Below are 22,603 nucleotides of genomic sequence, written 5' to 3' on the forward strand. Positions count from 1 at the left end.
GCCTTACCTTTTGTTCAGGAAATTAGTAGCGATTCTGCAGTCTGTGGGACCAGCATGTCTGGATCCCATGAGTCAGTGTTTCAAAAACTTTGTTAGTTTCATTAATACGTTTTCAATTTTTGCTCTGTCTTTGGACTACATATATTGTTATCTCTTCAATACTTTTAAAAGAATCAACTCTTTTTTTATGTAAATTAAAGTTTTTAAAAAGGAAGCTTTATGTTACCACTTTTAAGTGGAAAGCTGGTATCACTATCCAAAAGAAAAACTAACCAGAAAACTCTAGCCTGTGAAAACAGCAGTGTTATACTATTCCAGCAGATGCTTTTGGCCGGAGAAGGTTCGGAGCCTACAGTCTCTATTCTTCACGTTAAGAAGGAAGATTAGTGCACAACTTCCTGTACATTCTAAAAGTCATTGAATTCTACACTGAAAATGGGTGAATTTTATGGTGGGTAAATAATACTCCCTCCCCCATAAAAAACCCCATTGAAATGAAAGTCAAAAAGAGATTACCAAGTGGTAGAGAATCTTTGAAGATTATCATCAATCAAAGACTTTTTCTTTGAAATAATTAGAAGGATTGGTGGAGAATTGGAGTACAAAAATGTTCTCAATCATGTCAGTAAATAATTGCTGAGCATGCGCGAGGCACTCTTTCTGGGTGCTTTCGGATATGTTGGGAAATAAAATAGACATTCTAGTGCAGGGAGATGATGATAAATAACAAACACACTACATCAGTTTATTATACAGTATGTTAGAAGTTGATAAGTGGTACGGGAAAAACCAAACAGGGTAAGGTAATGGAGATTGAGAGAAGCAGAGAACACTCCCACTGACAAGATGTCCTTTGTCCAAGGTTGAGGAAGAGAGCCATGTGGTTTTCTGGGGAACAGCATTTCAGGCCGAGGGAGACACCACTGCAAGGGCCGTGCGGGTGGGAGAATGCCTGGTGTTCGTGGACTAGTTCAGGGACGGTCTGCTGTGAGTGGTGGGAGTGAGGCTGTTAGTTACAGGAGATGAGGTCACGGAGGTGGTGTGAGGGGATGGGGAACGGCAGATTGTATCAGTCGTTGGAGGTGTCTCTAAGGACAAGGGCTTTCCTTTTTACTCTGAGGGTTATAGCAAGCCACTGAGGGGGTTTGAGCAGAGGAGAACAATGTTCCCACTGTGCCATGTAATATCTTTAAAAAGATATTTACTTATCTTACGAGCTGCTTCTCGGCTTGAATAGAGAGGTCTTGAATCTGAGTAACATGTGTGCCAGTCTTCTGTAATCCCCCAGTCTTTGATTCTTCAAGGTCATCTTCTTACTTTCAGAATGAGTTCCATATGTCAGGACACATCATCAGATACTCTCCTTTGGCCACGCAAGTTGGCGTGCTCACGCTCTTCTGGGTTCTGTTGCTGAATGAGAGCACAAATGTCTATAATCCTTTCCACGGTTCCTACTGTTTGCTTTCCTCTTTCTTAAAGGCCATGTGCCTTTGCTGGACTGATTATAGGATGAAGCCCTTGGTTTTATGTCTGCAGTCTTTTGGGCTGTGTTGGTTTAGAAGTGGTTGGGTTTTCCTTTTCTTAGATAGTTTCTAGCTAAACAATTTGGGGACTTTGGAGATTGGAACTGAGTACCTTAAGAAGATTTTTTTTTTTCCAATTTAAGATGCTTAAAAAGATTTTTGGTGAGGTATAAGCAGAACCTTCCTCTGTGTTTATAAAATAGTCTGTTTTCCTTCTTAAAAATCATAAAATATGGAATTCAGTCTTGTCACCTGGTAAATTTCCCCTAGGAAAATTTACTATTTGATGTCATCATTTGGTTCTCATTTTGTTCTGATCAGACCTGCATCTTCCTTACAGCTACTGGGAAAGGGCTTTCATTGGGTAGCTCTCTGTAGATAGGACTTTAGCATCTCTTCCTGGTCTCATGTCTTTCTCCATGTAAAAACCTATTTCATTTATTACAGTGAGCACTGACCCCAATGGGCATGTTTCCACATGGGCATGATGGGTATGATGCCCAATGGGCATCTCGAGGGAAATGCATAAGCTGACCTGGGACCAAATCAAAAACCCACACTAACTTGGCAGAAGTAGGTGTCATCTGCTTACCTGTAAGAGTGTTGGAAATGATTTCCAACTATACAGTGCTGTGGTGACTCAGAAATACGGTTTTGGAATCTTACAGACTTTGCTCCCCAATGCGTAAGTGTCCAGTGACTAAGGTTCAGGTAGGTGGGTGGATTCTGTTTGTGCTTCCCCTTCAGACTTTTTCTAGACATTTCTAGGAGAAAAGCTTTTCTTGATTGACCTTTTTATTTTCTTTTTTAAAAAAATTAATTAATTTATTTATTTATGACTGTGTTGGGTCTTCGTTTCTGTGCGAGGGCTTTCTCTAGTTGTGACAAGCGGGGGCCACTCTTCATCGCGGTGCGCGGGCCTCTCCTGTTGAGGAGCACAGGCTTCAGACGCGCAGGCTCAGCAATTGTGGGTCACGGGCCCAGTTGCTCCGCGGCATGCGGGATCCCCCCAGACCAGGGCTCGAACCCGTGTCCCCTGCATTGGCAGGCAGACTCTCAACCACTGCGCCACCAGGGAAGCCCTGACCTTTTTCTTTTTGACTATTCCATGGAGAAGGCAGGTGCAGGTGAAATAGGAAGGTTCTAGAGATGTTTCTCTGGGTCACAGCTACGTAACTAACACTATTGTGAACGTGTGTTCATTTTTCTTTGATGATTCAGAAGGCCCTTCAAGATCCTGCAAGTTCCCTAGGCTCTCAGTGTGCCTTCTGATACCTGTGGGCATTAGGTATCTTTGTATTGTCACTGCACCAAAGATTGAATAATAGGGAATTTCCATTAAGTGCATGTCTGAAACCTGGGAGTTTGTTTTAAAAGCATCATGAACCCCGAGAGCACCTCAAGAGAGTTCCGGAAGCTGTGAGCCTCCCGGGAGGGACTGCACTCTGGAGAAGGGATGAAGACCCTCCTCCTGTCATGGCTAGCACGTTATCAGTCAGTCAATATGGTGAGACTGTGATTCTTTTTAGCCTTGAAGTAATAAAGCTTCTGTTCTGTTCTGAATCCTGACCCTTTGGTTTTCATGCAGCATCCACCCTGTGGCTGCAGCTTTCCGTCCTCATCCCCAGAGTTTGGGGTGGAGGGGTGCACACCTTTTTTTTTTGGTAACCCAAACTGAATCAAGCAGCTGGAAATATTTTTTGCTTCCTTAATTAATTTTAAGGAGGGAGGCAACTGCTTCTCTTGGCAGTGTTAGCACTGGTGAGGGTGGCATTGGATGAATATCCTGTAATATTTTTTGCCCACAACATCGAAGTGAAAAAGTCAGGTTATGGAGTTGATTAAAATACATGCCAATGGGTTTGATGCCCACAAAGATTGTATCTCATGGGCAGTACTTCCACCCCTGAAAAAAAAACTCTGTTGGGAATAAGTTTCAGGGTTGAGCTTTTCTGAATGGCCTCCGTGGAACGGGGGTGAGCATGAATTGACATGATTGTTAAAACTTCTCTTGCTCAGAAGATTTCATAAGATTGTGAGATTCTTGAGGACAGTAAGTGGTGGGCCTTGTGGCCTCATTTGGTCTGTTTTCTTAGTATCTACCAAGTGCCTGGCATATGGTCGGCTGTTCATTATTAACCCACTTAATCCTCACCACAAACCTATGTGGTGATTATGTAATTATCCTTATTTTACAGATGACAGAACTATTCAGTAGTGGAGCCCAGATCTGAACTGACTCCAGAACCCTTATTCTTAACCATGACACTGTCTGCTTCAAAAGATAGTTGGGCATCTAAGGAGGAAGATAAAGTCATTATTTGCTAAAATGGACAGGGTCTTTCTTTGCTCTCTTGTCCAACAGCAATGTTTCCAGGTATGCCCCTCTCCTTGCTTCTGAGTTTTCATTTACTGAAATCCAGACTCTATTGTACCTTTAAAGGCAGAATGAACTAATTACATATGATAATTATTTTGTTTCCTGGGATATCATGGTTGCCAAGGTTTATATGTTTTGTTGTTATGATGGAAAAAACCAACCCAAAGATAGAAAAACCCTTTCAGCTCTCCCAAACATAGGGCTTGATGCTTTGCTGACAGGTTGTTCCTATAGTGTGAATAAATTTTATGTGAAATCTATTAAAAAGAACTCTTTTTTTCTTGTAACAAATTATGTTGTTAAACCTGCATCTAAAGAGAAGTTGAACTACATTTGTATTCATTTTCCTTTCAAAGCAGTTAAGTTTACCTCTGTTAACCACTGTCTTTTAATACTGCAGATAAGGTTTAACAACTATTGTCTGAATATTGTCTACATTCCTCTTTTTTTTTTCTGTTTAAACAGCTTTAACTGAAATCAGTTCTACGTATCAAACAAACATTTAGTTAATGTAAACTAAAACCCTTTCATATGACTTGGTGTTCTCAGATTAGTTATTTGAGCCATTTTCACCAATGTTAAATCTTCACAAGTTGCTTTTGTTTGCCTCATGAAAGTTCAATATGGATAAACAAAACAAAAAAAATTCTTTGTGGTAACAGGTGAAGCTTATAATAGCTCTGTGCCTGTATATGGAACATGATTACCTTAGCAAAGCCAACCTTACTCAACATTAAGCTGTGAAAGCTCTACATTTCTTGAGACAACAGAGGTAGAAAGAGCTTTGGGATGAATGAAGTTGTACTTTGATTGTAAAATTTGATTTTCAAGTTGGAGATGAGTGAAAGAAAATAGGAAACAATTTCTTATTCTTTCAAAGCTTTACTCAGCCTCTCACCTACACATATTGGGATTATTTCAATTGCAGGAAGCAGAAAACTCAACCCGAATTAGTTAAGCAAAAAGGGCTTCAGGAATAGCTTGATCAAGGGTCAGTTGATGGCACCAGGACCCGGTTTCTAACTGTTCATCTTGCAGCTGCTTCCTACTGTGTTGCCCCCATTCTTCCCATTCTGCAAAATGTTTGAAGAATCCTCTTCCTGTATCTTCTGACAGTCTCAAGACTTACTCTGATTGAACATATGCCTGTTTCCCCCAAACCCAGTTATGTGACTAGGAGAAGTGTGGTGGGCTGATTGGCTCAGATTGGGTTGCACATTCCACTCCTGGTATAAGAGCTGGAGCTTTACCCAGACCACATGGACTGAGACTGGGGAAGGGAATGGATTATCAAATGAATAATGGGGTTTGGCTAGAGTAGAATGATGCTAAGGAGGCAAATATTTGAAGTTTACCGTACTAGGTTCATAGGAAGGAAAATAAATTAGTAGTGTCTTCCCTGTTCTTTTTACCTATTGTCATTTGCCCTGACTGAACTGAAAGTGACAATTTAAATGGCTCCGTAGGTTTTATGCCGCCATAATTAGCTTTATATTGTTCAAGTTATCTGAGTTGATGTTACCACCAGCCCCTCCTGGCCCATGGGTAAATTCTTTGTTTATTTTAGATCTAAGAAACTTAAAATTGATATCTTCTAATATGTGGCTGTGTTTTGCTCTTAATACTAGGTCTTTAAGAAAGATATTTAATGAAAACATACTTTGTTTGATTATATTTTTCCCATCCTACACAGTGCAGGCTGCTGTAAACTTTAGGATCTCAGGATTTGTTGTTGATTGACTTATAGTTTCCTCATGTCCAAGTGATGAACCAACCAACAACCTGGGTTGTCTCAGTAAGCTTTTTTTTTTTTTTTGCGGTACGCGGGCCTCTCACTGTTGTGGCCTCTCCCGTTGCGGAGCACAGGCTCTGGATGTGCAGCCTCAGTGGCCATGGCTCACGGGCCCAGCCGCTCTGGGGCATGTGGGATCTTCCCAGATGGGGGCACGAACCTGTGTACCCTGCACAGGCAGGCGGACTCGCAACCACTGAGCCACCAGGGAAGCCTTCAGTAAGCTTTAAGACTACTCTCTTCCTGACCTTCAAAAAGGCTCAGGAGACTCCAAGTTATATTGGGAACTGGTTAGGCTGAGCTTTTCTCACCTTTTCTCACCCTATGACTGTGAAGTTACTGGAGGAGAACTGAGTGACGAAGTTTACTGTCCTTGATTGTCCATCATGGTGGCATTATAACCACAGTCTTGTCTTTATGATCCCCAGGTCGAGTTTGAGTGGCTGAGACAGTTTTGGTTTCAAGGCAATCGATACAAAAGGTGCACCGATTGGTGGTGTCAACCTATGACTCAGCTGGAAGAGCTGTGGAAGAAGATGGAAGGCCTGGTAAGTATCTGGGACCGGGTTTCCTGGGATGTTGTGCTCCGGCAATCCTCGGCTGCCTAATTTGCATGGGTAAAGGCAAGAGAAAGACAAGTATCATATGATATCGCTTATATGTGGAATCTAAAAAGAAAATGATACAAATGAACTTACTTACAAAACAGAAATAGACTTACAGACATAGAAAACAAACTTCAGGTTCCCAAAGGGGAAGGGGAGGCGGGGCTGGATAAATGAGGAGTTGGGGATTAACAGATACATGCTACTATAAATAAAATAAACAACAAAGACCTGTGTAGCACAGGGAACTATATTCAATATCTTATAATAATCTATAATGGAAAAGAATCTGAAAAAGAATAGATTTATTTTTTATTTTATTTTATTTATTTCTGGCTGCGTTGGGTCTTTGTTGCTGCACGCGGGCTCTTGTTGTGGTGAGCAGTGGCTACTCTTCGTTGCAGTGCGCGGGCGTCTCATTGCGGTGGCTTCTCTTGTTGCAGAGCACGGGCTCTGAGCACATGGGCTTCAGTAGTTGTGGCTCACGGGCTCTAGAGCACAGGCTCAGTAGTTGTGGCGCACGGGCTTAGTTGCTCCGCGGCATATGGGATATTCCCGGACCAGGGCTCGAACCCGTGTCCCCTGCATTGGCAGGCGGATTCTTAACCACTGCACCACCAGGGGGGCCCTAGATTTATATATATATGTATAACTGAATCACTTCGCTGTGCACCTGAAACTAACACAACATTGTAAATCAACTATACGTTAATTAAAAAATAAATAAAGACAAAAATCTCTAAATTAGTGAGTTAGGTTACTCTTGGGAAGGTAGTGGGAACAGCCAAGGATTTTGTCAGTACAAGCTTAGTTCCGTGCAGTGAACCTTTATTGAGCGTTTCTGACATGTAAGGCACCGTGTTAGACATACACTGGGAAGCGACGATGAGAACAGTACAACTCCTAAACTTCATTTGCATTTTTATATGCACCAGGCACTATTCTAAGAGTTTTCCCTATATTAACTTTTTTTTTTTTGCGGTACGGGGGCCTCTCACTGTTGTGGCCTCTCCCGTTGCGGAGCACAGGCTCTGGATGCACAGGCTCAGCGGCCATGGCTCACGGGCCCAGCCGCTCCGCAGCATGCGCTCCGCGGCATGTGGATCTTTCCGGGCTGGGGCACGAACCCGTGTCCCCTGCATCGGCTGGCGGACTCTCAACCACTGTGCCACCAGGGAGGCCCCCTATATTAACTTTTAAAGTTCTTACAACAGTCCTGTGAGTTGCAGAAACTGTTATGAACCTTAATTTATAGACATGAAAACCAAGCCCTAGAGAAATTAAGTGCCTCGCCCAAGGTCATGGAGTAAGTGGCAGAGCGAGATTGAAACCCAGGCAGCCTGGCTTTGTAGCTTGTGCTCTTAACCACTACATTCCGTTTAACAAGGAGAGAAGCATGAATATAGCCAGGTGTTGCATTAGCTAAAATGAAATCCTGTAATAGAGATTAAAAAAAAAAAATCACCATCCAGAGGCTGGAGTATTAAATTCGGAGCACTGGAGCTGGGACAGTTGTGAAACAGCAGATGTGGCTTTTGGGGACCTTGGGTGGGGAGAAGTAGGGTCGGATAAGGCATTCAGAGAGAAGCATTAGGCCCCAGGAACTGTAAAAACAAGATCAGGAGTGGGGAAGTACAGTGTGATCAGAGCACGGGATTCGGGGATGCGTCGTAGGAAATGTAGCTAGAAGGCAAGTTGAGGCCACTTGGAGTAAGTCTAAATTAAAATAATAGTCATAATAGCAAATACTTATGTGGTACTTATTAAGTACCAGACACTATTGTATTTAACTTTTATGACAACCCCGTAAAGTAGGTATTTTTCCCCCATTTTACACATGAGGAGACTGAAGCACAAAAGGTTTACCTGACTTCCTCAAGGTCATACAACTAAGTTGGGGAGCTGGGATGAGAACTCAGGAAGACTGGCTCTGGGGTCATGCCATGTGTCACCTCACTGTTCTACCTCCAAATCGTCAGGTTTGGAATGTAGTGGAAAAGTGATAAAAGCCTGCTGAACTCTTGAGAGAGTACCACTGCGCAGACTTTGAGATGTGCTAGAAACAGTGAACTGATTTGCAAAAATGGGTAGTTATTGCTAATCCCTATTTTATAATAATGAAAATATCAAGTCACAACCCTGAAGGGGCCCCAGTTTGAAAGTCTGGGTCAGAGTCCAGAAGTCTCTGCTTTTCAGACATTTCCTTAAATCTTTAAAGCATGCCTTTTCATGAATATATGTCGGGGGGAGGAAAGTTGTCATCCTTTTAGTGTCCTAATAGTATCACAAAAATGGATTTCTCCAAAGACTTGAATCAGTGCAAAATGGAGCATTGTAAAACTGGGTTTGGAGGTAATGAAAAGTTCATGCTGAAATTTCCTCAGTTAGTTCTGTTCCTAAAATTAGCCTGTGTGGAGTATGCTCCATTTTTATGGGATGTATACATAAGGCAGCTTCACTTTTAGGGAATTTCTTTTTCACTGTGTAATTCTGGTTTTGTTTGCATCTGAGTTAGAACTTCTTTACTTGCTGAACCTTGACACTAAGGCATCAGTTTGACTTTGGGATTGTAATTTGACAGTTCTTTGAATTAGAGCTGGCAAACTCTAACAACGAAACAATTAGAGTTGGCAAAATAAGAAAGAAACTCACTGAGTTTTTTTTTAATGTTTTTGTATTGCTTTTGTTCAAGGGCTTTTTTTTTTCTAAGTGGAATCTTTGGTTTTGTGAGCTTACCAGCGATGTTCATTATGAATTCACTTAAACTGTTTAGTTATTTATATATTTTCAAATTTGGCGGTGATGGCACATTAGATCGACTGTCTCCCTTTATAACTCTCGTGTAAAAATACTAAAAAGAAGAACAGTCTTGGGAATTCTCCAGAGCGAGTTTCCTTGCAGTTGGTGTGGCATTACTAAGTGTTCTGAGTGAAATCAATGGCCTCTGTGTCTCAGCAAGTCTCGGGATGATCGTTATCAGCAGAGTGAAGGTTTGGGCCAAGATAAAAGGAATGGCATTCTAAATTAAATTTCAGCTTCAAGCCTTTTTTTAAACGACTTCTAGCAAATTCATAAGAATTTACTTTTGCTATTGGAAGAGACAGAAGAGCATAATCATTGGGCAGGTCTACGCTTCTGTGGCTGTTAGTGCAGTGCCCTCTGGTATTTGTGTGTTCTGGGTGGAATGGGCACTGGCTGGTTAAATTCCTACTTTGTACCAGCCCACCTCATATTTTTTCAGTCGTGAGCAGTAGGGGGCAATGTTGAGCTACCAGTTTGACGCCCCCAGATGCTAAGCCTTTCAGGAAAATGCAGACAAATGCACCATTAACTGTCCAGAATTATCCCTGTTGCTTCAAGTTAGCTGTAATCTCCAAGATTCCATAACACAGGAAATCAGTTGTGGGTTAACAAATTCAACAGCAATTTAACATAAAAAGTGCAGTGTTTGGTGCACATTTGGATTCCATAGAATTAGACTAAGCCAAACGGCCTTTCTGAACGTACTCACTTTGCTTCCAGGGAATATACGGCTCAAAATGATGATCCTTTTAGACAAATGATTCTTCTTTATCGTTATGCTGTTTTGAATTGTAAAAATCACACGTGTGTTGTGGAAAGATTTCTCTAATTAATGTATTTTGTCTGTTCTGCAACATAGCATTGATCTCCTTTGGCGAGAAAATAAAACAAAAAACCTCGGGCAATATGTACATTACTTTTCACCTTTTGCTTGTGATTAAAGCAACCTTTGACAGCCCTCATACCAGGGAAGAGACTTGTGTTGTAATTCCTCTCTGTCTTTGTGTTCATTTTTTTCCTTCGTGGTTGGAAAGGAGTAGTCTCAGGTAGGATATAAAAGAAGAACGGAAAATGAGCTTTGAAATCACATTTCTTCCATTAATGGTAATTGCTTCACATGTCATAACCAGTCACATACTTTAAAAAGTTTAATCAGCTGTCTCTAAAACTCCCCTAGCCTCCACTGCCAATCCCCTGTTCCAGAAAGCAACGTTTTTTTATCACACTGTTTATTCTTGCCGTTTCCCTCCCCGAGGATAGTTTTACTCTGGGCATGCTCTTGTGATGTAAATGTTAAACCTTATATTTGAATGACATTCTGATAAAATATCACATTTTCCCTGAATATTACCTCATGAAGTTTTGAGCCATTAAGCCCAGAGCACCAGAACCCTTTCTTTTTTCTTTTTCTTTTTTTTAAAAATTTATTTATTTATTTATCCATTTTTGGCTGCGGTGGGTCTTCGTTGCTGCACACAGGCTTTCTCTGGTTGCGGTGAGCTGGGGCCACTCTTCATTGTGGTGTGAGGGCTTCTCATTGCGGTGGCTTCTCTTGTTGCGGAGCACGGGCTCTAGGTGCGCAGGCTTCAGTAGTTGTGGCGCACGGGCTTCAGTAGTTGTAGCTTGCGGACCCTAGAGCACTGGCTCAGTAGTTGTGGCGCACAGGCTTAGCTGCTCCGTGGCATGTGGGATCTTCCCGGACCAGGGCTCGAACCCGTGTCCCCTGCACTGGCAGGCGGAGTCTTAACCCACTGCGCCACCAGGGAAGCCCCCCAGAACCCTTTCTTACAACCTAGGAAGTTAGCCTAGTCTTTCCTCTCATTTTGCTCTTCAGGAAGTTGTTATGACACTAACACTATTCAAATATTTGTATTTGTGTTTTATTCTTTTTTAAAACCAGCCCACCACCCCACATCCAAGATTAGCGTATTATGGGGAGACTGTTCAGGATAAGAGAGAGTTACCATTTGAAAGGAAACTGTACAGGCTTTGCTTTCTGGGTAAAAAAATATGAAAAGCCGAACTCTCCTGTGAGGTGAGGAAGTCTTGCTGTAGCCAGAGATTCAACGGATAGGCCATTTGTCTCTTAGGGTCTGGTATCGCACTTTGCAAAACTGACATTTATTTTACCTATAAAAATGTTTTAACGCTATTGAATTCACAGTGATACAGAAAAGAATGCTAGGTGTGATGTCCTCTAAATTGACGACATTTATTCATTTCCTTTTGACCTTAAAAAAAAAGGTCAATTTGGTATAATTCTATAGAATATTCTAGAATACTTTCCAGAGTAAACATTTTCAGAAGTACGGATGATTTTTGTACTGGAGAGAAATTTCCTTCTTCTTTTTTCATTGCTTTTTTTTTTTCTAGAAGACAAGGGTAGATCCTGATCGTTTTGAATGTTTTGAATTGCATTTCCTGCCTTGACAGGTCCTCGTGCTGGGATAGCAGTGCATTTACATGGCAGTTGGCCTTAATAACCTTTATTGACTTTAGTGGGTCAGAGCCAAGACTGGATTATTTTAATGTATCCGTTTTGAAACAGTGTAAAACACAACATATAATTATGTTAGGTAAGCTATCGGCTACATTTAATTCTACCCATTTATGTTAAAATTTGGCACGGGAGAGCAGAGAGATGTGGAAAATGAGTAGGTGTTTTATTTAATACGGTTCAGTTTCTTGTTGTTAAAGTTTTAAGAGAGAAAGATACTTAAGAATGTGAAAGTTGTCCTTTAGGAGTTAGTTGTAATCGTTTAATTTCAAGATGAGTCATGCCTTTCAGCTTGTCATTCTGGCCTGTGTAAATCATCTGGGAAAGCTCAGGCCGTGGAGCCTGTCCGTTGCTGTCTGGCTGAGCCCTTCTTAGTATAGGTTACACTAAGGTGGGGAATGATTGAGCCAAAGAGCAGTTTGTTTGTTTTTGGAGAGATTAATGAAGCTATCATCACAGTGCTTTAGATTAAATTCTTTGTAACTGAATAAAGGAACAAGGCTGCTTTTTCACATACTGAAATATACGCGAGGTATACTGTTTTTTGCCATCTTATTATAGTTCAGTTAGCTAAGTTCATTTTAAACTTTCTTCCAAGATTAAAGATTTTGGGGGGTGTGAGGAAGAAAGTGATGTAAATAGAAATGTTAATTTTTTGTCCATATTAATGGTGGAGTCATCAACTTATATATATATGTGTGTGTATGTGTATATATATATATATATAATATTTATATATCTCTCCCCTTTAACGTTAATGTATATACTAAATTATATTTGCTAATATTAATCCTGTCTTCCATTTTTCAGAGTTAGCATTTCTGATATAGGAGCAAAGTATATTATAGTAATTTAGGATCTGGTGTGAAATGTCAAGTGGTTTTAAATGAAAATGTAAACTCCCTTTTCCCTTTTTTGACTGGTACAGTGCTGAGTGGCTCAGGAGAAGCACGGATTGGAGGCAGGTAAACAGTCACAAGCACCCAACAATTCAAATTATGTATGCAGACTCTGAGCTCTGGGACCTTCTATGTTTGTTTAGCTTTGGAAATTTGGAGAAAAGAAAAAAGTCACTTTTCAGCTATAGTGGCTTAAAACCCTTGGCTCACATTTTTTCTTACCTTAAACGTGTTCACTGAAGGTTGGTTCTTTCCATATGCCTCCCTCTCCACCCCTACTCCAATTCCACACCTCTGCATTATTCTATTAAGAGTAAAATATCTGGGGGGAAATTGTACATATAACTTAGCAATGCATTTCGAACAGGTTTTGATGCCTTTGATTGCCCGTCCGGATTTCTCTCAGATTTTTCCAGTTTTTTCCTTTGTTGCTGCAGACTTAATAATGAATTAAGAAAAAAAAAAGTGTTGTGAATCCTGTCTTTTTGGGAAGAAATTTACAATTCCAAGAGAATTCAGGCTTAAGCCTCAGAAACAGAATGTGCATGGAAAGCACAAAGGACTGTGTTTATGATTCCCTTTGAAGTGTTTTTGCAACTGGATAAGGAAAATTTCAGAAACCGTCTGATAGTGTTCAGGGTAAATACTTAAACCCCTTTAGAGAATTTCACACACAGATACTGTGCAGCAGAAAAAAGGGATACTTATGTTTCTTAAAGCTACTACAGCCTACAGCTTTGTACTTAAAGACAGAGGTGTTGAATAGAATTCTACTGAGGATACATCCAGTGACAATATCTCCAGGAACATCAGAGCAAACCAGTGGGTAGGACTTTCTGTTTTTAACCCTTCCATGAGCTGTGTGAGAGCTGAGCTTTATTGGTACCAAGTACTAGGATGTGCCTGTTACATTCCAGGAACGTTAAGAGGATTGTTCCAGTGCCTCTGCTCTGCTCACAATGAGAACAAGGCTAAAAATGCTGAAGATGGTGAGACAAAGCAACAGGAGCCGGGAGATTCCAAGTGAAAGCCTTGCCATCTCTCTTAACTCTTAGTTTGTGGAGAGAAGAATGGAATAAACAGCTAGGGTTTCTATTTGAGCCTGGTTTCATAGGCTTTAGCTAAATTTTGTTAGCATTTGTTAATAAACACACAGACACACACACACACACCCATTTCACATATGTTCGATACATTTTTAAGTAGACGAATTCTCTTGCTATGTATCACTTTAACTACACTGGAATTTAGGTTGATGTAAAGGTGTGAAGAGCCCACTCGTTTTCCCTGGGGAGCTATTGGAGCCTTGGCTGCTGGAATTTGTCTTGCATTGCTTTGACTAGCAGACCATCGTGGCATTTCAGATGTGAATTCAGAAACCTTCAGACCAGATTGGGGTGGTAGGAATTTCCATTTTTCCTAGAAAAGATAGAGCATAAAACAAATGTATACTGTATTTCCTCTGGTTTTTTGGGGGGCAGGGAGTGGGACAGTAAATTCAGCTCTAGTCTGTCATTTATCTTTTTATAAATATCTTTGATATATTCTAGAAGAAGGTCAGTCTAAAGGAATGAAATGATTTAAACAAACAAACAAAACCCGACAGGCCTACGGTTTTGCAAGGGAAGCAGGATTTCCAAAGGCTATGTACCAACTGTTGGGAATATTAATCAAGGTCTTAGGATCTTATTTCCCGAGATGGTTATTGAATGGTCCCTAAAACTATTCCCTTCTGAAGAAAAGTGTTTTGATGATCAAATGAGAGAGTTCGTAAAATATAAAAATACTATACACGTGCAAGTCATCACCAGGAGTGATTTTAGAAGGAAGTGTAAACAGGTGTCAATTTTGGGCCCCTTACTTAGAGGTTATTTGACTGAGTCTCCTTAGTGCCAGCATCCCTCCCTGTTTCCCATTTCCCTTCCTCTAGAACTAGGGTCAGTCCTGGAGCTAAAGGGACTCACAGTGTCTGAAGCTCAGGGCTACTCTGGTAATATTTCTCCTTTACTGGGGGCTAAATACTTTGGGAGGCAGGGCTGGGAATCTTTCCATATTTTGCAAAAATGTCTCTATGGACAAATGTGCTCCAAGTGCCGAAATCCCAGAGAGCTCTGGGAACACATTAAGTCTACTCTTTTGTGCATTAAGGGTAACATAACCATCGTCCTGCTCTCTTCTTGTTGACATCTGCAAAAAATGACCTTTTTTTTAAACCAAAGGAAACTGATATGTTGCCTTTTCGGTCTTCCTGAAAGAATCTCTGTGATCATTTGTAGATGATATTCTTAACACCGTCTTTTCCCTAACATGTAAATTATGATCAACTTTTTGGTATTTCCTTACACAGTCTCAGCCCATCTGGAACCATCTGTGACAATCTCATTTGTAAATTTTTCCTTGATGTGCATAAAAATCTCAGATAATCTCCAACTTGGTTTTGATTGATTGACAAAATTAGCCTTCACATAAAAATCTGGAGTCTTATGGCCATATTCAAAATTAATTTTCAGTGTTTAAGACAAATCTGCTCTGGTTATAAAGACCTGGAACAGGTGGTAGCTTGATAATATATATCCCACTAACTTAAATGTTATTAATTTAAATGAGCACTTATGAAATTGCCCGGAATTATGCATCAGATCTTCTTTAACAGATGTTGAGGGATTAAGAAGGCTTGTATTTTATTTAACGTCATAAACTTTTCTTGCAGTTACCAGTGAATTTTTTAACGGACGAAAGTAGTGGGATATGCCAGTCCTTGTAATAAATTAGTATTTTCTTGGTACTGGGGTCTCATATCTTGGGCCACCTGAACCGTAGTTGGGAAAGGTGTGCCCTCTTCAGCCATCTAGTAATAAGTATCTCAAATGTCACAAATCCAAAACCAGACTCTTGATTCCCATAACTCCCCCTAGCCTTTCTCCCAGTATTGCACAGTATTGCACAGCCAGAAACCTTGGAGTTGTCTTGATTTATCAGTGAATCCAGTTAGCTCTATTTTCAAAATAGATTCATGATCTAATTACTCTTTACCACCCTCTCTGCTACTACCTTGGTGTAAATAACCTCCCTATTTCTACCACTTATATGTTCACCCCTGTTAAGAGCGTTCCTTTCAAGTTGTCAGGTTATTTCACTGCCCTGGCCCAAACTCACCATCCCGTTCAGAAATCCAACTTCCTTTTGAGGGGCCTAGTGCCCTCTAGGATCTGTCCACCTACTCCCTCCTCTCCCCACCTAAGTCTTTTCCCCCCTCCCCCTCCTCCTTCTAGCCTTCTTTACTGTCTTTAGAACATGCCCGGTTTCCTCCTGCCTCAGGGCCTTTGCATTTGCTGTTGCCTCCATGTGGCACATTCTTCCCTCTCCTGACTCACTCTGTCACTTCCTTCCCAACTCTCTGCTGCAGTCCCTCCTTGGAGAGGGTTTTCTCTGACCAAGCCCTCTCTGGTTGCAGAGCAAGAGTGTCTCTGTTCTGCTTTCCCTCCTACTGCTCTCCCCTGCCTGCCGTGATACCACGTATGTGTTTACGGTCTGCCTCTACTTATAGAATCCTCACGAGGGCAGGGACTTAGTTTTATTCACTATTGTTTCCCCAGCTCTTAGGACAGTGCCTGATATTTAGTAGGTAATCGACCCCTAACTTGTTAAAGAAAATGAGGAGTTTGGGATAAACAAATACACACCACTATATATAAAATAGACAAACAACAAGGATGGACCTGCTGTATAGCACAGGGAACTATATTCAATATCTTATAAATAACCTATAATGGAAAAGACTCTGAATAACAAAATATATATATATATGTATAACTGATCACTTTGCTGTATACCAGAAACTGACACAACATTGTAAATTAACTATACTTCAATTAAAAAAAAAAAGAAATGGGGAGTTTCCTGGCAGTCCAGTGGTTAGTACTCCATGCTTCCACTGCAGGGGACCTGGGTTCAGCCAAAACAAAACAAAACAAAACAAAACAATGAATTCATGTTGGGTCAGCATTCCAGCCTTGCCATTTCCTCACTTCCAGGCTCAATAGCGTAGCCTTCAGTACATTCTTTTTAACTCTGTACATTTTCCTCAAATGTTAGGTCCTGCTTCACAGGAATATTTTGGGGTTAGTTTTATTTTTAAACCAACGTAACCCTCGTAGCAGTACCCCCAAAACATCTTGAACATTAAAAAGTAATAATAATATCAAGAGCACAGAGGATGTACCAGAATGTTCTGTTTTATGCCTTTGGCATTTACACTGTGAAGATGGAGCAATCACTGGCGAACACCTTATGCGAATATGAAAACTCTTTTTTTTTTAAATGAGAGATGTAGGTAGGTTATTAAGTTTCCCCGAGTAATAGTGCTGTGAAAACTTAAGAATCATGGTGTTTTTGCCTCATTTGTTGGCATTCTTCGTATTTTAGATTTCCCTATTCTTGAAAAAATAGAGTACAGTTGTCATAAAATTAAATGAGTTCCTCAACAGAGCTTGGACTTTTCATGACTAATTTCCCAAGTTAGATAGGGAAAGTGGCGTGAACTGGACAGGTGTGGGGTACAGAACTAGGGAAATCTCTGAGGAGCAAACTGACTTCTGCTAGACAAGCTGAAAACTGATTAAAATATTTATCATCCTTTGGGTAATGCAATAGCTTTTGATGATGGAAGGCATGTTAATATTCATCTTTGCTGCTTGTCTACACTCCAGACAGATCCCAGGAAGGAATGTTCAGATGACCAGTTTTCTCTCCTCACCAGGAGTCCTTGAGACCCAGTACAGCTTGGAACCAAGAAATGCCTTGTGATGTGACGGAGCTTTTCCTCTGGGGGGTGGGGATGGGAGGAATACAAACCAGGAGAGACCTTTGGACTGGAAAGCTTTAAAGGATTACTGCTTTCTCACAGGAAGTCTTTTGCCAGAACAAAGGGAGAAGTTTGGTCATTTTATAAGCAGCAGAACTGCCGAGGCCAAGTCCATGAGGCTGACTTGGCTCCTTGGGGGGATCTAAGCCTTACAGAGGATTTTGGGGTAAATGCCAGCGTGGGCTGAAGATTCCCCTCTCCTTCCCCCTTCTCCCTGCCTTTATTGAGGAAGTTGTTTGCTGCTGATGCCCAGGTCTTCTGACTGGTTCCTCTGGAGTGCTCCATCTTGTTCTCATCTTGAGACGGAATAAGTATAGATGGTGTCCAGTTAGGCAGGTATGAACGGCATAAGGTGGCCTGCTGCGGTTCTCAAGACCTGGCTTTTTTTTTTTTTTGCGGTACGCGGGCCTCTCACTGTTGTGGCCTCTCCGGTTGCAAAGCACAGGCTCCAGACGTGCAGGCTCAGCGGCCGTGGCTCACGGGCCCAACCGCTCCGCGACATGTGGGATCTTCCTGGACCGGGACATGAACCCGTGTCCCCTGCATCGGCAGGCGGACTCTCAACCACTGCGCCACCAGGGAAGCCCGACCTGTCTTTTTTTAAAAATTTTTTTTAATTGAAGTATAGTTGATTTTCAATGTTGTGTTAGTTTCAGGTGATTCACTTTTAGATATATATATGTACACACACATACATATATATACACATGTGTGTATATATATATATATTTTTTTCTTTTTTAGATTCTTTTCCCTTATAGGTTATTACAAAATATCGAGTAGAGTTCCCTGTGCTATACAGTAGGTCCTTGTTGGTTACCTGTTTTATATATAGTAGTTTGTATCTGTTACTCCCAAATGCCTAGTTTATCCCTCCCCGCCTTCCCCTTTGGTAACCATGTTTGTTTTCTATGTCTGTGGGTCTATTGCTTTTTTTTTTTTACCTTTTAATTTTTATTGGAGTTTAGTTGATTAGCAGTGTTGTGCTAGTGTCAGGTGTACGTGAGTCTATTTCTGTTTTGCATGTCAGTTCATTTGTATCTTTTTTTTTTTTTTTAGATTCCACATATAAGCCATATATGATATTTGTCTTTCTCTGTCTGACTTACTTCACTTAGTATGATAATCTCTAGGTCAAGACCTGTCTTTTAATTTTTTCTTTTTTTTCTTTAATGGGAGAAAGAATCTGGCTTATTAGTTTAGTTAATGAAGCAGTGTTGTTTTCTGTCTTGATTGGAATAGCCTTGATTATATTTTTGAAGACAAGTAAGAGCCCTGAAAGAAGCTGACCTTTTTATGGAGCTGTCTGAAAAACCTGGCAATTGAATAGAATATTCTCATAAAAGCAGCAATATGTGAAGACACTTAGTTTCTGTCTTTAAAATCTGAAAATTCAGAATCTTCCCCCTTTTGCATTTTAGTTTCTATTATTCCATGCTGAGATATTTTTATGAAAGATACCTTAGAAAATTGGACAATAATGATATATTTGAAAACTCTTAAAAGAGTGAAAAAGAAATGTTTTTCTTCACCCTAGTCATTTAATCATTCCTCTGCTCCACTTTGCATAGATAGTGTGAAGTTATACAAAAAGTGAGGACTTGTGTCTCCCAGGTTGATAAGGCACAAGGCAGTAAGTAATTCAAAGGGAGGAAAAACAAAGGAGAAAAGTGAATTCTGACAGAGGCCTTTGGGAATACAGAGGATTTTGATAGCTAGAGCCAGGTGGAGTCTGCAAAGATGGCCGAAGCAGAGACACTGTAGTGGGAAAACACAAGCTCTGCTCACAAATTTGATTAGACTGGATGGCGTGTGCTTTGGGTGAGTCCAGCAGTGAGAGAGATTAGGAAGATGAACAAGGACCTTCTTTTTCTAATGCATTTCTCTGTAAGGTAAGGCGCTCTCACCCCTTAATAACTGTCTTCCTATCAAAGTCATGGGAAGCAAAGTGCTAAACATGCACAGCTAAAACTAAAACGAAACTATTTTATTATCTTGCATCTGCAAAGATTTTACTTGGGAAACAAGTCAAGATTGTATTATTTGCACTGACTCCAAGACCTGTTTGCATCCTGAATACAGCGAACAAGCAACACTACATTTTCAGAAGGAGAATTACAAATGAGTTGAGGCTTTTTCCAACCAAGGTCTTCTTTTTTTTTCCCTCAAAAATTGAATACCGGACCTACTGTATAGCACAGGGAACTATACTCAATATCTTGTAATAACCTGTAATGGAAAAGAATCTGAAAAAGAATGTAAGTATATACATATATATATATATATATATATATAAATAAGTATGTATATATCTGAACCACTTTGCTATATACTTGAAACTAACACAACATTGTGAATTAACTATACTTCAATTAAAAAAAAATTGAATACCAGCCTAATAATTTTGGACTTTGGTCAGAGGCAGGTCTTCCCTTGTGGGAACCACCTGTGATTCTCTTCCGTGTTTAGGAACCTTAGGTCTATTTCCTTCTTTTTTTTTTTTTTTTGGATATTGGAATTGTGGTTTGGAGGAAATGACATCTCCACTGCCTTTTCTAGAGGCAGCAGTCTTGAAGACGTAAGAACTTGCATAGAAGTATTTTGAAATACAGTCAAAGTGTCATTCATGAGTTACTTGATTTGGACCAGGATAGCAGGTGTGGTCATCTGTCATTTCCACCGCTGAAAAAGAGCGTTTTCTTCCCCACGCGTATCTCCCCATTCTTCGGCTAATAGCTCCAAGTTAGTGATTGTGCACTCCACGCTGTCCTACATTTGCCATTGCACTTTGGCATGTCAGTCACACCACTTGAAAGACGGAGTCAGTGTTCGGAATGTAAATAGTGGCTGTGCATTCTGGTGTCTCCCACCTTTATATATAGATCTCTGCTAGACTTTCACTTTTTCCCTCTCTGTGATGTTTTTATTTTCTAGTGACTACTTTGATTACTTCCAAGGCACGAGGTGTTAATTCTTGAGTGATTAATAACTCTGTGAGTTTGTTCTTCAGATGCGAGCTTCTGCAAGATTGCCTTTACTTTGATTCTGTTTGGGAATCTAAGGTCTTGAGATAATGTAGAGGCCACCTTATTTATCAGCGAGATGGAGAAATGACATTATAGGGCTACTGTTTATGTACCAGAGAACCTTATGAGAGAGTCACACCCAGGAGGCTCTTTCCTAGAGAACACAGTGGACTTTGTACTTTTCAGAATGCCTTCTCCTTTGATATCTCTTTTTTTCCTCACAGTGCCAGAGAAACTGGTAGCAGAGATGTAGGCAGATTTGTCATTGTCTTTCCGGGCTGGAACATTAATCCTGTGCCCTTTAGTTTTTGACTGTACCGTGGTACCCACACTGCTAGGCTCTGACAAGCTGAGGTCAACTGCCGTGGAATCCTGGAGCATCAGAGTTGGAAGGGACCCAAGAGATGGTCACCGCATTCTCTTCTTTTTGGCAAAGGAAGGGCTCGGGAGGTACAGAGGCTTGTCTGGGGGCAACAGAGCCAGGTACTGGTGGACCTAGAACCCAGATTCCCCAATTCCCAGTTCAGCATTTTCCACCATGCGCTAAGTCTCCCAGTGTCTATGCCTTCTCTGATGCATTCACCAGCTTTCGGCTGGATGCTAGTAACAAAATATGATAAAAGGAATGTTTCTCTGGAGTCTTTTCTCTGCCTGTGTTTGGGCCTGGCATATCAAAATTAGGCTCTTTCATGTTGAGGTAAACAATTGTTTCTGTTCATCCAGTGTCCGTTCCTCCTCTAACAGCCTCTGTATGTTCTTTTGGGGACCAGTTTCTTTCAGTGGATGCAGGTGGAGTTGCATTGCCTTCGTCTGGCTACTCCACAAGCATGTGACCTGAGCTAGGTCTTTCATATCAGCTCTCCCAGGACTATTTGCTGACACATGCTCATGGCGCAGAATTCAAAAAGTATCAAAGCATATGCAGTGCAAAGTAAGCCTTTCCCACCACTCGCTCTCCCAGACACCCATTTCTTTTTCCTCAGAGGCTAGCGCTATTCACAAACATTTTTTTGTACCTTTCCAGAGATATTCTATATACTTACAAATATTTATGTGCTTTTTTTTCAAATGAATAAACACTGTATCTTAGAGACCTTTTCATATTTGTACATTCATTTATAACTGCGTAGCTTTTCATTGTATGGTGTCATAATTTATTTAACCAGTCTCCTACTGTATTCAGTCTTCTGCTTCTGTAAATAATGTTTTAGTGAATATCCTAATATAGGCATACCTTGGAGGTATCGTGGGTTCAGTTCTAGACCGCTGCAATAAAGTGAATTTGCAGGAAAGTTAATCACTCAGGTTTTTTGGTTTCCCAGTGCGTATAAAAGTTATGCTTACTGTAGTCTATTACGTGAATATTTTTAGAATCATGTCTAAAAAATGTACATACCTTAATTTAAAAATACTTCAAGGCTAAAAACTGCTGACTATCGTCTGAGCTTTTTGCATTAGTAACATCAAAGATCGCTGATCACAGATCACCATAACAAATATAATAGTAATGAAAAAGTGTGAAATATTGTAAGAATCGCTGAAATGTGATTCAGAGACACCAGGTGAACAAATGCTTCTGGAAAAATGGCTTGCTTAATGCAGGATTGCCACAACCTTCAATTTGTAAAAACCAATAATACCTGCAAAGTGCCATAAAGCAAAGTGCAGTAAAATGAGGTTTCCCTGTACATAAGATTTCCACATATAACATCTATGATAACACCTAGGAGTAAAATTGTTGGATCAAAGAATATGTGTATTTTCAATTTTAAGAGAGATGGTCAAATTGCCTTACATAGGTAGAGTGTATAGCAGAGTTTGTGTGTGTGTGTGTGCGCGTGCGTGTGTGTGTGTGTGTGTGTGTGTGTTTATGCCTGTGTGTTCATATGTAGAGTTTATGTGGTGCAGTGCCTATTTTCCCTACATCCTTACCAGTGGCAGTATGATAACACTTTTTTCAGATATGATTGATGAAGAATGGTTCCTGTTCTGTTTATGAAGAAACTGAGACTCAGAGAGGTTAAGTGACAGAAGTAGTGAACGACAGAACTGGGGTTTGCAGTTAGCCGAGGCAGTCTGGTTCCAGAGTCTGCTCTCTGAATCACTATAATAATCTTAGCTAAAGCTCCATTCTGTTACTTGCTACCAAAGAATCCTGACAGATTTTGAGGTTCCAGCAAGGAACACTCATATTTCCTCGGCTGGTAAATGTGGG

At 40.6% G+C, this 22,603-nt stretch overlaps 1 protein-coding gene across 3 annotated transcripts in view; it reads left to right on the forward strand.

The window, feature by feature from the left end:
- FTO (FTO alpha-ketoglutarate dependent dioxygenase) overlaps nucleotides 1–22,603 on the forward strand; it is a 375,598-nt gene that overhangs the window by 161,449 nt on the left and 191,546 nt on the right. For all 3 annotated transcript variants that reach the window (XM_082676524.1, XM_082676523.1, XM_082676522.1), the window contains exon 7: nucleotides 6,124–6,243. In XM_082676524.1, the coding sequence (XP_082532650.1) occupies nucleotides 6,124–6,243 (120 nt within the window). The remainder of the gene's footprint in view (nucleotides 1–6,123; nucleotides 6,244–22,603) is intronic.

Source organism: Grampus griseus (assembly GCF_964374135.1).
Source record: "Grampus griseus genome assembly, chromosome: 19".
Classification (NCBI taxonomy): domain Eukaryota; kingdom Metazoa; phylum Chordata; class Mammalia; order Artiodactyla; family Delphinidae; genus Grampus; species Grampus griseus.